Source organism: Symphodus melops, assembly GCF_947650265.1.
Source record: "Symphodus melops genome assembly, chromosome: 3".
Taxonomy (NCBI): Eukaryota; Metazoa; Chordata; class Actinopteri; order Labriformes; family Labridae; genus Symphodus; species Symphodus melops.
Window position 1 is genome coordinate 7,700,206 of NC_136693.1, and position 14,160 is coordinate 7,714,365.

General features: G+C 40.4%; 1 protein-coding gene across 2 annotated transcripts in view; it reads right to left on the reverse strand.

Moving 5' to 3' along the window:
* The window catches only part of homer2 (homer scaffold protein 2), a 31,205-nt gene that overhangs the window by 3,715 nt on the left and 13,330 nt on the right, over positions 1 to 14,160 (reverse strand). For both annotated transcript variants that reach the window (XM_079339325.1, XM_079339324.1), the window contains 5 exons: positions 7,717 to 7,848; positions 7,362 to 7,454; positions 6,495 to 6,634; positions 3,925 to 4,081; positions 3,224 to 3,334 (listed from right to left, as the gene is read on the reverse strand). In XM_079339325.1, coding sequence (XP_079195451.1) covers positions 3,224 to 3,334; positions 3,925 to 4,081; positions 6,495 to 6,634; positions 7,362 to 7,454; positions 7,717 to 7,848 — 633 coding nt within the window. The remainder of the gene's footprint in view (positions 1 to 3,223; positions 3,335 to 3,924; positions 4,082 to 6,494; positions 6,635 to 7,361; positions 7,455 to 7,716; positions 7,849 to 14,160) is intronic.

The window sequence follows — 14,160 nt, forward strand, 5'->3', positions numbered from 1 at the left end:
CAGCTTTTCACACCTGAAAAACTTTGACTTAGATGACACTCTCTGCTAAAACCACATCGCTGTTTTATTGTTACCATGAAATTAACGTTCATAAGCTTTAATTTGCAGGTCTAAAGGGTTAGTTGGTCAATGGCAGCCGTAATAAATTCATGATTGCAGAAAAGTGCAATTTGCTACTGAGGCAACCACTGCCTTTATACAAAGAACTACGTGTAAAACAGATATCTTAGGTTTAAAACGCTGACATTCAGGATCTTTTGACAAAGAAAAAAACAAGCTTCAGAGGTGTTGGAAGGCAGGTTGTCGTGATCCTTGGACAGAGACGCTGGCTGTAGCTAAATGTCTTCTGACTTCAGTTCGGAGACATTTCCAAAATGTTAAAACCTTCTCTCATCTGTTGCAATCTCTCAGTAGTTAATATTTTTGTTATGCGTTGCTACAGACGCATTGCAAGCTCCATCAAAAAAACTAAAAAAATGACACTTAATTTGCACTGTTGCCAAGATCATAAGCAGCAGTACAAAGCAGGCAAGACAGAAAAAACAACAAGGTAAGACACCAACTACAATGAATTCTGAAGATGCAACCTTGGTTCTGTTTTTGTACATTTATTTTATCTTAACTAAAGTTTTATTTTCTCTTTGAAGCCACAAAGCTTCTGTTTTGAGCCAAACCAGGATATAGTTTCATTGCATCTAATATAGCTCGATGCGTCTCACAATAATTAGAGGAGTCTTTATAGTCACCTGCTGCTGCTTTGTTGTGCAGCTCACAGGTGGTCAGCGTTGGGGTCAACACCACAGTGAATGCTTAATAATTCATAGCAAGGTAGGTTTTAATTGGGGGATTTGAGTGTGTGTTCCTAGAAAGAGGTGAGTCACTAGGCAAAGCAGCCTATGTGGGCTTTCTGCTGCTGCATCACACTCCGCAAACAGTGACACCTCCTCCTGCAGACTCCCTGATCGGTGTCAGGATGCTTAATGTTGATGCACAGGGTGGTGGAGACGTTGACACTTCCAAAGGACCCGACTCTCTCTGACTATAATCTTTTTTAAAAAACAGCTCCAGCTCAGCTTCCTCTCTGCTGTTGTGTATGATTTACTGCTCCCAAAAGAAATATGCCCTATTAATACTCCGGCTGCCAGGTGCTAAACTAGAATATCTCACATACACAGCTTACCTCAGGGAAAAGGGTCTTTACCCATCGCAGCCAAAGACACTGCTATCAGCAACATTCACTTCAAACTGTTTATTTTACAGGGACAGTGCAGATGAATAAATATCTCTGTAAATATGCCAGAGCTAGCCAAAAGGTTAATTTTGAGTCACTGGCCCGATGTTATAAAAAGCTCCCTAAAAGAAAAAAGCAGTGGAGCAGCATTGAGCAGACGTAACAATATTTAAACAGGTATTATTAATTAAACATGTATCCAATAACAAACTTTAGACAATGTTACGTGCACACAAAAGGAAAACATGTAACACTATTATACAATAAACACATACAAATGACATGAGGCCACATAGAAAGAATTGAGTGATACCAGGAAGCTCACCACTAAAGACAACTAAAGCATGAAGGCCACATTTTAGGTCACTGCCTTTAAAAAAACCCCCAAAAAACAAGAAGGTCACAGATGTCTCCTCAGGTCTTAATGGAAAGGATCAAGAACATTTATGAAATTTATCAAAGTTGCTTGTGCATGTGTCCTGAAACTTTTTTTTCTGGATATTTTATTTTTTCCAAATGTGACAAAACGGAAAGACGTATACGACATGCACTAAAAAAACAAACCAAATAAATAATATCAAGTCTTTCGTTAAAACATATGCTATGTGTCCTGAAACATTTAAAACTTAATTTGCTTCAGTATCCAGATACATACAAAACACACAGCGATCATACAATGACTTTGATGAAGAAGAGCCTGTTTAATTTAAATGAATCCCAAATTATAATCTGTACATTGTTGTGTTACAGGAGGTCGTGTGTTCTTTTATTTTCTTGTCTTTGTTCAGTTGTTTGGTGAGCTTCAGGTCTGGTCTGTAGATTGTGTTTCCTTTGGAAAGAGTCAAGCTGATCAGCTGTGCTTTGAGTCTTAATGCTAAACTAATTTGTAGTTTCAGCCTTACATGACTGGGCAGATTTGAAAGTGCTTTCTATCTTAGCAGGGATGCTAATTATCCCATTTCACCAAAAGTCAAACGTTTACCTTCAGCAAATGTGCTTTAAATACTCTAAATATCCAGAAGGAAAACATGTCATAAATACTGACATCCAGCCTTTTGCTGTGGAAACTGAAGTATATATGAAGTACATATATTTATGCATCAGCTCTTTTTAACCTGTGGTAACTGAATCTGTGGAGTTAATCTCTTCCTCTGATTGACACACAGTTGTTTCTCCCTTTCATGTCTTTAACTGGAGGATACCGTCACTTCATTGTAGTAAAAAGGCAGAAAGACTGTCGCTGAAGTCAATCCTAATTATTTGTCTGCAGACAAAAACATCATTTAACCAGCGAGGAACAAAGGTCACAGACTGTGTGGCTGAGCGGGGCTTCTCCTCATTAGAAATAAAAGCAGCATTAGGCTGCGCTGTGCTGACAGTCAGCTAGTTTTGATTATGGACGATGGATGCAGTGGACATAAGGCGCTGCTGCTAATGGCATTTGTGCCAAAATTCCCTGCTGCTCAACCGAGTCCGTGGATGAACATTCCCTCAGTCAGACTATTTTCACAGCTGAGTTAAAATGTACCAAAACAGGACAAATACAGTCAATACCAGTACAAATAAGCCACACTTGAAAGCATCAAAAATAGGCCATTTAGACAAAAAAAAAAAAAAAAAAAAAATCACTGGTGGACAGCGTAAAGGTCTAACTTCAGCTGGGTTGGTGAAAATAGCACCTCATTTATACAAAGATCACACATAAGAGACCAGTCATCTCCTGCTGAGGTATAATCACCTCCTGAGGGAGAGGAGTGGAGTAAGGACAGGAGGTGAATAGCTGCACTCCTATATTAAGAGGTGAGAATAGAGCTGCAACTTCAGGAGATAACAGGCTCGAGTGATTCTCTTATAATGACGAAAGAATAAAAGGACACCAAGTAAACGCTCAAGGAGGTACAATATTAAACAAAGGAGTATTTTGCACAGCCCTCTTTAGACAGCTCTGCTCTCAACACTGGCTCTGTTTTATTTGTTCTGTAGACGTCTCACCTGCTCTTTGTCGTTCAGCTCAGCCTCCAGCTCCTGCACTCGCACACTCAGCTGGGCGTTTTTCTGCTTCTCCTGATCGGCCTCTGCACACTGGGCTTCCAGCTCTGCAATCTGCATGAAGACAGAAAAGAGGAGGGGGAGTGTGTTTTATGAAATAGACAATATGGAGAACAGATCTTTTGAGCACATTTACAATATTGTTATCCCGACATTCATCTGTTCACTTGCATGAGTGGGATCTTAAATATGCTGCGTCAGAAATGGGGTGTCTTCATAAAAACTCACACTAACTATTAGGAGAAAAAAAAGGAAGCTTGCAGCATGTTACAAAATGGTAAGTGTCATTGCAACACCAGGCCAGCTGTAAGAACAGCCCACATTATGAAACTAAAATGATTTGATTCATAGCAGACTGAGAGGAGCTCAGACTGTGGTGCAGGGAACATAAGCTAATAAAGTGTGCAGCTCTCTGCTCACTCAGGGAGGAGGAACTTGCATAACAACATTTAGTGAGGGATTTAATCACCCTGCCTAACAAATGTAAACCAAAAAATAAAACAAAACCAGGACAGATAATACATTCGTTTAGTTTCGTCTCTGTTGTAGGAAAGGAAACAGTGCTTTTAACGTCCACCTTTCTTAGCAGGAGAATCGATAGGTGTGTGAACATCATGCAGCCTCCCTGTGCCGGACTGTGTTACCTTTTCCCTGAGCGTGTCACTCTCTTCCTTGCAGACACTAAGTTGTTTCTTCCAGCTCTCTACATTAGCAGAGGACTCCTGCAGCGCGTCCACCAGCCGGGCGTTATTGTCTCTTAGGGTCTGCAGCTCCGTTTCCCACTTCTTGGAGTTGGCGTTGCTGTCAGACAGGAAAGACAGAGAGAATGGAAATACAGGAGGGACAATATTAATGGAAGAAAAATGTAGACAGGTTACAGTTGAAATGCCTTGGGCTTGTGCACATTGACAAGACACATAATGCTACAAAAGCCTTCCACTCATAACTATTTAATTAGCTTGGATGATCATCACGCAGCCACATAACCTTAAGACCATTAAAAAAGGGAACAAGTGGAGAAAGTCTGAGAGGTCTAATGAGCTGCAGAACTGAGCGGACCCTACGTACAGTTTTTTTAATCTTTCATACCACAGAGAGTATGTGCTTCTGTCTTATCAATAAGGTTGGAGAGGTTGTGATGTATATTTAGTATGCATCACTGTTCCCTTCCTTATGCATGGCTGGGTGAAAGTGTGCTGCGCTCCATCAAATGTGGACAGACTCGCACCGCAGCATTCTGCAGTCTTCTGCCGTTTCAGTGCTGTGACATACTTCCACAAAACTAAATCCCAAAGCCCAGTGAAGGCACGGAACAGGGTCGACAGAGATGGAAAACAATGGTGGACCCCCACTGTGTGTTACATCCAAGAACACATAGACGCACCCATGTAAGCTCGTTCCACTGCTTTAAAAGAAACATCTGTTAAAAAATAATGATAATGTTTTGAATACGAGGGGCAGAGTTCAATTCTCCACGCATTACATGTTTTTGTCATTTTTAGACATTTGCTGCACAGAAATGTCCAATTTGAATCTTCAAATAATGTAAAGGTAAACTCCCGCACATTGTCTAACTTGCAAACAAACAAATTTATTGGCAACGTTTCGGTTCTGGACCTTCATCGGGCACCTGAAGAGTTTGATGGACACATTGCTCTCCTTCGCACGCTTCTTATAAAAGGGAGGTGTGACTTTTTTTTCTATTTTGAATCTTATAATAAGGCTGAAATAATTACCTGAGTTTAGTCACCGTGAGTGGATTATCCTTGATGTAGCTGGTCAGTGAAAACCAGAGTTACTAATTAAAAGTTTTCAAATGCTATTATCACAACTCCAAAATCAGGTTAGAGCACTTTAAAAATAACTTTCATGCAGCACGTGTCACCCAACAACAGACATTTCTGCAACGCCTTTTTCTTACCCAAGTGGGTTATTGAAATCACCCAGATGTTTCATGAGGTCAATGAATGAAAAGGATCCAAAGAATAAAGATGAAATCCTTCGTTTGTATATTTATTGATTTTTAACATAAACACTTTACCGCTAACACTCGATGTGAGATAAAAGGTCAAACAAACAGAAACATGGACATGTTTTAGACAGTCCACATGATAATAAATGAATAATTAAATGAGGTTATAGAAAACTAGAAAGAACAAAAGATGTATCAAAGTTCATCAAACTGAGTATATAACTGTCTTCATTAGTCACCTATAAGTGGAAACTTCAGTTTTAATGTGTCCAGAAGTCTCCCTGTCTTGCGTGTATGAAAATCTAAATGTTGCCAGGGAAGGTCTGGGGATTCTTTGTATTTCTCATCTATCATCTGATCTTTTATCTCGCCTTGATCAGATACATTACTACTTGTTTTTGTTGCTGCCATGTTCTATTTCTGGTTCAATTAGCTGGCTGTATTCTCTTTTCATAACGCCGAAGCCCAGAGGCTATTTTATTCACATCTGGACCTACATCTGGATGCTCTTGCAATTACCCATTTATACACACAGCATCTGGATGATAAATAGCAGAGATAACTAAAGGTGGAAAAGAAAGGCATCAGTGTATTAAATGAGATTAGAGGATTTCTGCGCTCTCGGGGACATATCATGCCAGCAGCAATAAAATTAGAGTGGGGGAACAATGGAGCTGTTAGCTGCAGAGACAGTTAGAGGAGAACAGTTTTGTGAAAGCGATCATAAGGTGATGTGCCGGGAGTTAAATGATATGTGTTTTGAAGAGTGAGAGGTTATTGCTATAGGCGAGATAAAACGCACGTTTCGGATTACCACACTCCATATGAATCAGTAAAATCAACTATTCTCATGGATACTGTCACATTGCCCCATGTCTTTAGTGAAGACTAAGTCCTAGGGAGACACATTTAGAAACCGCCTGTTTAACGATAGGACAATACTGATTGCCGCAGGATAAAGAGGTCGTTAAGATTCTGTGTAGGAAATTTACTTCTGCTTTAGCATCGTGTACGCAGTGAGTGTTTATGAGAGCAGAGCAGGATCATAAAATGACCACTTACATAGAAATGTTTCTGTTTTTACATCCAAATAAACAGATCATCACGTGTGTATTTTTCCCGTTACTGTTCAATGTCACACATCATCAAAAGCTGCAGACTCATTTTGGTGTGAACTCAAACTTTGGAGATGCAGATCACATTTAAGAGGTTGTTGTTGTTTTTTTACATGTGAAATCTTACCTCAGCTCCACTGCACTCTGAAGGCGATCGTTCTCGCTCTTTAGAACAGCAGCCTCCGGAGCGACGTGAAAGATTTTCTCATCATCTGTCCCATTAATGCTCGACGCCTGGTTGGTCGAGGGCGTCTCACGTCCAGACTCCTGGTGGGGGACATAAGGACACTTGTAACTATTTCGGGGTCAGATTTTTATTCAGCTAAAGATTACCTGCAACTTTTTTTTTTTCAAGGTCTGAGGGGTAAAATCTCTAAAAGTGACTCATAAATTCTGACTGTGAAGAAAAGGCCCAGGGCCTTCTTTCAGTGCAGCACTGTAAACACCCTGGACACGTCAGCTGTGACAGCGGAGGGGGAGTGAGGGAAAACTGTTGCCAGTATTTATCATGTCATATGCCTGAGCAGCTCTGTGTGTCTCAGAGTGAGTCTGATTCCTGCCATCTGGAGTGAGAGAAGCCCAGAGCAGAGCTGGCAGCCACTGACGGCTGGATCTACCTTGAAACAACGTTGTTTACTTACTGACAGTAGAACCACCTTGAGAGCAGCTGAGTGGAGCCGAGAGACTTTTACTTTTATTGTTTTATTACTCCCTCAGACTTCCTTATCCTCTTAGTTTCTTCTGGGCCAGCCAGGCTGTAGGAGCTTGGGGTACCCTTTGACCTGTCATTCATGGTGATTAACACAGCTGCATGAAGGATTTGTTCACAGAAGAAAGTTGAAAACTAAATCACCAGAAGCTTTTTTCTAAAGTCAGAATATGACTTATTTCTCTGCGGTGTTGCTGTTGTGTGAGGAGGCCGACACTAAATGTAAAGGAAAAGAAAAGGTGTCTAATGAGTCACACATTGAGACAGCAGAGAGATAAATGTTACCTGTGAATGATTGCTCAACGTCTCCGCCTTCTCTTGAGATTTGTCCCGTGCTAGCTTTGCCGATTCTTTTACCTCTTGAAACTTCTCAGCAAACTGGAAACATGAGACAGACGAGAAAGAGCTGTGATGATAAGTGGAAACACAACGATGAAGTGCAAAAGCAAACACACTGTGGCTTATTTTTGAAAAGTTTTCTGGACACGAACGAAGAGGATTTAAGAATCAGATGGACCCTTACAGCTTTTACTGATTGCATAATTTCCCCAGCTCACATTCAGTTAATCACACGCTTTGAATTGTTACTCTTTATTTATCTCTGAAGACCGTTTTAGTCTGCTGAAATGTTTGCGCTCACCTTCGCCAGTTGCTGCTCTGAAGAGAAGCCCAGTCCAAACACAGTGTTGGCCCTGCTGTCTGCCCACTGGCCAAACTTCTGAGACGTCTTGGTGAACGTCATGTTGGGTGTGATGGTGCTGTTGATGATAACCTGTTAGCACAAGATCACTTATTATTTTCACACCCTGCAGTGGATCATACTGAGAATCTCTATCGATGTTGACACTCATCATTCGGAGTTATACTAGACTGGGAGATTTCCTTTTCTGGATTTTTGGAAGTTATTTCTGCATTTCAGGCCAGACATGCTAGAGAAAGAAGCTTTTAGCATCTGCACTCCCCTGTTGAATAGCCCTTTTGATTTAGCAAAGAACAATTGTCTATTGTAGCTCCATTCATTCCAGAGTAAATCTGTAATAGCCGGCGTCTGTCTTTCACATTGCCCACACTGAAAAGTTTGATTACAATTGGCATATTTATGACTCATTTCTTCGGATGTCAGATTCAGAATTCAGATTTATTCATGTTCAAGAGCCTTTCTACAACACAAAGGCAATATTTGACGAGTACTCAAAAAGAAACTACCTTCTGTTTCATCTCCAGAGAAACACATATGATTTATTTACAGACAAAATATTGTTGTTGGTTTTTTTTTAACTTCAGAACATGATATCTGTAGTTTATTAAGCTCTGACTTTAAAGGTGCCACATCAGAAACACTGACTGTACTTTCAATTTCATAAAGGGGCAGCAGTTCATACAAAAAGAAATAAACAGTATAACACATCAAACTACACAGGGCTGAGTGCTGACCCATTAACCTCGAAGTGGTCAAGTTACAATATACATATTTGCTACAGTACACTTTCACCTGTTGCAGCTATGCAGTAAATCAGCTGCCAGAAAAACATCTGCTGCAGCCAAAAATAACCAGTGAGCGCGGCAGTAACCACTGAAAACACATTCTAGCCTGACTGGACGACACTATCCTCTGTGTGTACTCCCTTAAGCTATGTAAGACCTACATGGTCATGGCAACGCTAACATTTTAAATTCCTATTTTCTGTGCATGTACACAAACTCATTCTTACTGGTAAGAAATAAATAAAACCGAGAAACTGCATGCAAATGAGCTCAACAATTAGGAAACAATAGAAGACAGTTTAATCACAGTGCAGCCGTCGTTTCATAGCAACATGGCTCTGAACACAGGATTCAACGACTCAAATTGGTGACAGACTCGTGTCCTTTTCTACGCCCCCACTGTCTCCTTTTCCATCTTTTCAGGGACTGAGGTGTTATAACACTTTGAACTGCATCATTACTGGGCAAAGGGACCCAAAAAGCAGAGGCTGATCTAACAGAACGAGCACATAAGCTTGCAACAAATATCTCTCTTGGACATTTGTGTCTCATTTAGAACAGTACTAATGGCTTCTAAAGAGAGTGACCACTGTGCTAAAACAGAGAAGACCTTTACGTGTGTGATTTACTGGAAGGATTATAGGAGCGCCCTCTTATTAAGGCTGCATTTTGCATCAAGTGGATCATAGGGTGAGTGGCAAATGACCAAGTTACCAAGATCTGGTTACAGCTCTTCAAGGGGCTTCTTTAAAACAAACATTTACTTATTTCCTCATCAGAGGAACCCAAGGAAAACCTGAAAAAACACTCAAGTAACTGAGTGAATATTTAACAGAGGCCGCCCTGTTAACTCTTACAGAAATATAATATAAGGTCAAACTTGAATCATCTTGGTCAGAAGCTATGCTGTTGTGACGGGGCTGTTATCTAAAGCAAAAAAGTAAAGAATTAGGAAAACCTTTATTGCTTAGAAAATTCAGAATAAAATAGTTGTTATTGAATGTTTATCATCAAATCAGGCTATCACATTTTTTCAGATTATAACTTGGTTAGTGGAAACCCAGTCAGAGCTGTCTCTAAGTAACATGCTTGGAGTTTTACCTTTTCACAGCGACCACTGACTGAACTGAGATAATTCATCTCCGTTTTGTTACAGAATTGCTTTGAAAATAACACATTTTGCTGGCTCTTGGGGACAAGGGCCTCTAAAAATGACTTTAAGTTTTATACGTTAAGTGTTCATTAGGTAATTGAAGCTACTGATTCTGTCTGTAGTGTGTAACATGATAATGAAACCACACACAGTGTCCTGCTCTAAGCACCTGAAGCTGAACTCCACTGCTGCTGAACGAGCATTTGAATGATTAATGACTGCCTTTCAAGAGGAAGGTGTACTGTTTGAATGTCTTTAATTTCAGGTTCATTGTGGACAGATATGAAGAGTTTAGATTGATGTAGAGCTGAAGTAAATTAAGTCGATAAATCAGTAAATGATTCCCTGAAAACTGTTCGGATTGATCTCATAGCCTTTATTGACAATTTGTCTTATTTTTAAATGATCGATCAACAAAGACAACATGATTAGTTGCATTTCTTTAAAAAGTCATTTCACGATACAACTGTGATATAATCTGACTACATTTAACAGTACAGTCCAATCTCGTGCATACATTTTGAACAGATCATTGCTACTAAAACATACAGACTTTCACATAAGGATCGTCTGATAACATGAATAAGTCGTGTAAGGTCCCAGCTGATGATTTGGATTAACATACAGGAGTATCAGTCGTTGTGGGCTCCAGCAGTAACTGTAAGCAAGCATGTAAGAGTGTGCATCATCTCAGTGGGTGAGTTGGTGAGAGGGGGAGCATGACTGCATGGGGGGGGCGGCGGAGTGACGCTGGCAGCTGTGTCGGTGGTGAGTCGGGCTGCGGATCAAGTGGCACAGGTGACGCAGATTGAAAGCAGGCTGGCCAATGGCTTGAGGGTCAATTTAAAACTCCGAGACGACTGGGAGGTGAAAAGATTCTTGGCTGATTATGTGTCTGCAGAGCGCACAAAATCTGCATAGTCAGCAAGTGAGATAAGAGATGTAGAACATGAGAGAGGAGTACGGGGTGAAAGAGCTGTGATCACTTATCAAGCACCAAATGCCAGGAAAATCTGTCATAGCTGGAAGAAAAAAAGACACCAACCACCAAATGGCTGAGAGCTGGCACAGTGGGGACATGTCCCTACAAGTCCCCAGCTACTATTACAATGTGCATGGTAGCACTAATTCTGCCTGAAAAGTACAGTTAGAACCAGGGACTTTGATATGAGCCACTAGTCATTCTGTCTGTTACTGTTAATGGAGAGTCCATTATGCAGTGTTGTTCAAACATTATACAGATAAAACTGACAGAGAGCTGCATCAGGCTTCATGACAAAATCACCAGCTTGAGTTTCATATACACTTCTGTCCTTGTGCATTCACTCTCTCTATTATTCACTTCTCTTTAGTCTCTGTCCTGATGTGAAAAACAGTCGCTTCATGGAAAGGGTGTAGACACACATATTGATATAAGTATTGATGAAAAAAAAAAAAAAAATCCCTTCCCAGGCACAAACAGTCACTAAAGCATGAAGGCAGAAGTAGAATAACTGGTCGGAGTTCATTATATACAATCCGTCAGACTCCTGAGGTCTTGGAAAACATTCAACCTTCACACATTATTTCCCAGGGCTCCATGAAGTTATATATGGACAAAGTGGATCATCTCAGAATAAAACGGTAATATTCCATTACAATTAGTTTTCAGAAAATATACAAAATAATCCCCCGTATTATGGTGAAATCTAGAATTAACAAAAGTTAAAGTCTGTTGAGGAAGGTTTGAGGTTCAAGTACAGTCTACAACAATAGAACTCCTTTATGAAGTTAAATCTAGTACAAGCAGTGACCACTGATCTTATGGCAGGAATTTAATTGGTATTTCAAAATTCATTCAGCTCGGAGGCAAAGTAAAGTTCAATTGAACTCCATCTGGAGGAAATAAAACAGGTGAACAATGGAAGAGTAGAGGTATCATGCAGTACGTTTTGTTAATCATAACAAGAAGTGATTCATTTGTACATTTCCTTTAAATTAATGAAGAGTGTTCCATCAGATATCAGTTCCTTTAAAGCACACCAGAGACCAAAAAAACACCCAGCACGTCCTTGTTTTTGAAGGATGTGCTATCTAAAAAATAAAGGGATAAATTGGCAGCGAATATGATAATGAACATCTTAAACTGGCAGCAGTGTTAGAACTGGAAAAGTTGCCAAAAAAAACCCTAATGGTGGTCACTTTTCCCTCTCATGAGAAAAAAAGAAAAGAAAAATCGTGATTGCTCATCAGGCAGAGGCGTGATGTGGAAGGAGAAATGTTTGAAATGTTTTGTACATCTGCCAACTGCTTTAATAACCTGATGCATTTTATCTCACTAATATAAATCCATTCACAGGTGGCACTGACGCAAGTTTGGTTTTCAAATGGAGGCGAGGGGTGAACCCAATCAGAGTTGGGTGTGAGTCACCACATCGAAAACTTAAAGTAAATGATGTTTCCTGAATTCCTGCTTAAATGTATGAAGCTCCGTGTCATGTTCGGGGGTTTATTATGCTTTTCCACGTGTGTGTTTGTTTTCCCCGTCTGTCTGCTCCTCCTGTGTTTCCCTTCCCCCCCGTAATCAGTATTGGAGTCAGGTGTGTCCACAGGTGTGCTCAATCCAATCAGCGCTGCATATAAGCCTGGTCTTCCCCTTCAGTCGGCGCCAGATTATTGTTCATGCTCCTTGGGTTTGTACTCCTTGTGTCAGCTCTCAGATCTCTAGTAGTATTTTTGGATGTTCATGTTTGTCTCCTGTGTTTTTGACCCTCTCGTGTTTTTCCTCTCGTCAGCTCCCAACTCCAGCCCTACCTGCAGCTCCCTCTCCCCGTCGTTTGTTTGTCCTAATCTGCACACGTGTTGGAATCGGGAAATTGGAACCACATTCAGAGTCACGTTACATTTATTGTTGCACTTTATTTCACCATTTGTCACTAGCTTGAATGTAATAAATTTATTGTTGATTGTTAACCAATTTTTCTCCGAGTCGTGCGCCTGGGTCCAAACCATTCTGAATCTACTTCAATACTCAAAGAGTGAACTGTTCCTCCATTATGACAATAGGTTTTAAATACAGGTTAGAAATAATGGTCTTTACTTTTACAGGTTCTGATTAGCAGCATATGTACATACGTAAATAGAATTTCAGTGTATTCAAATGTTATTCAGAAAGGCAGACCAGTCAGTCAGCATGTGTGATGCACAGAGACAACATAAACACTACATCACAGCATAAAGGAAACTCATCTTCTCAGTCAGGATTTTGGATTCAGCCTGAAGTCTCGACAATCTGCTGATGCAGCCTTTACACTGACAGGTGTCCAGAAATACACATACTTCAACCATGTCTTCTAAATATTTGTTGTCCTGCTTTATTTATGATGCGATGTAAAACGCTGTTTTCAGTAATTGATTTTTGGATGTTGGGGATTTTGCATTAGCTAGTAGCAACTTTGATGTGAAAGCCCCGACAGCTGATGTGCAGCAGTGCAAGTTTTAAGGATCCATCTAAGCTCGATCATGTTCGGGGGGAAATAATTGGTTCACCCAAACTGTCTTGGTGGAAATAGAACTTTACAGGTGTGTAGCCTCGGGGCATCCAATCATTTTAGGGAAGCAAAGTGGTGATGGTCATTCATACATTTCACTAGTTTAAGACATCTGGCACACCAGCCGGTCAATAACAAGCGTATGCAGGAATTTGAATTTCCATTTACTGAGAGACATGTCTTATGGCTCACTTGATCTGGCTGTGAAAGAAGTGGTAAGAAAAAAGAAATATATAAACATATTTCAATTTACAGGTTATTTTGGCCTATATTGAGAGTCAGGACAGTGGATAAAGACAAAAAATTGGGGCAAGAGTGAACGGGGAGTGGCATGTGGCAAAGGAGCCACAAATCGGATTTGAACCCTGCAGCTATTTTTTTCACTGGTCACTTTAGCCTGCCATTCACTGCACATTATTTTTTTCATGGTCCTGTTGAATTCACCCCATTAGTCCTCTGTATATACCCCCCCCCCCCCCCCAACTACTCTGGAATTGTATTAATATTTATGTTTATGTTACTATTTTTATTATATCTTATCTAAGACTACAGCTTCAGTGCAAAGGGCGCATGAGCTAACGACTCGGCCACCGCTGCCCCTAAAGAATACATTTTAAAAGAGACATTTCAATTATTCATAAAGAGAATCCTTCGAAGTTTGTTTAGCTTGGAAAGTGAACAAGTTACATTTGGAACAATTTGTGAAATAGAGAGAGAGCTCGTCACCGTGTTGCAGTGCCTGCTACATGGCTGTACGAGAGACAAAAGCGCTGATACGCTTCTCTACTTGGCATATCATCTTCATCGAGTTTCCCAGCCATCACAGCTCGATGAATATAAGCTGACGGTCTGTCACAGTTAGTGTGTAGAGCAGCACAGACGATTGTTCTAGACAGACCTGTCTCCCTCACAGTGA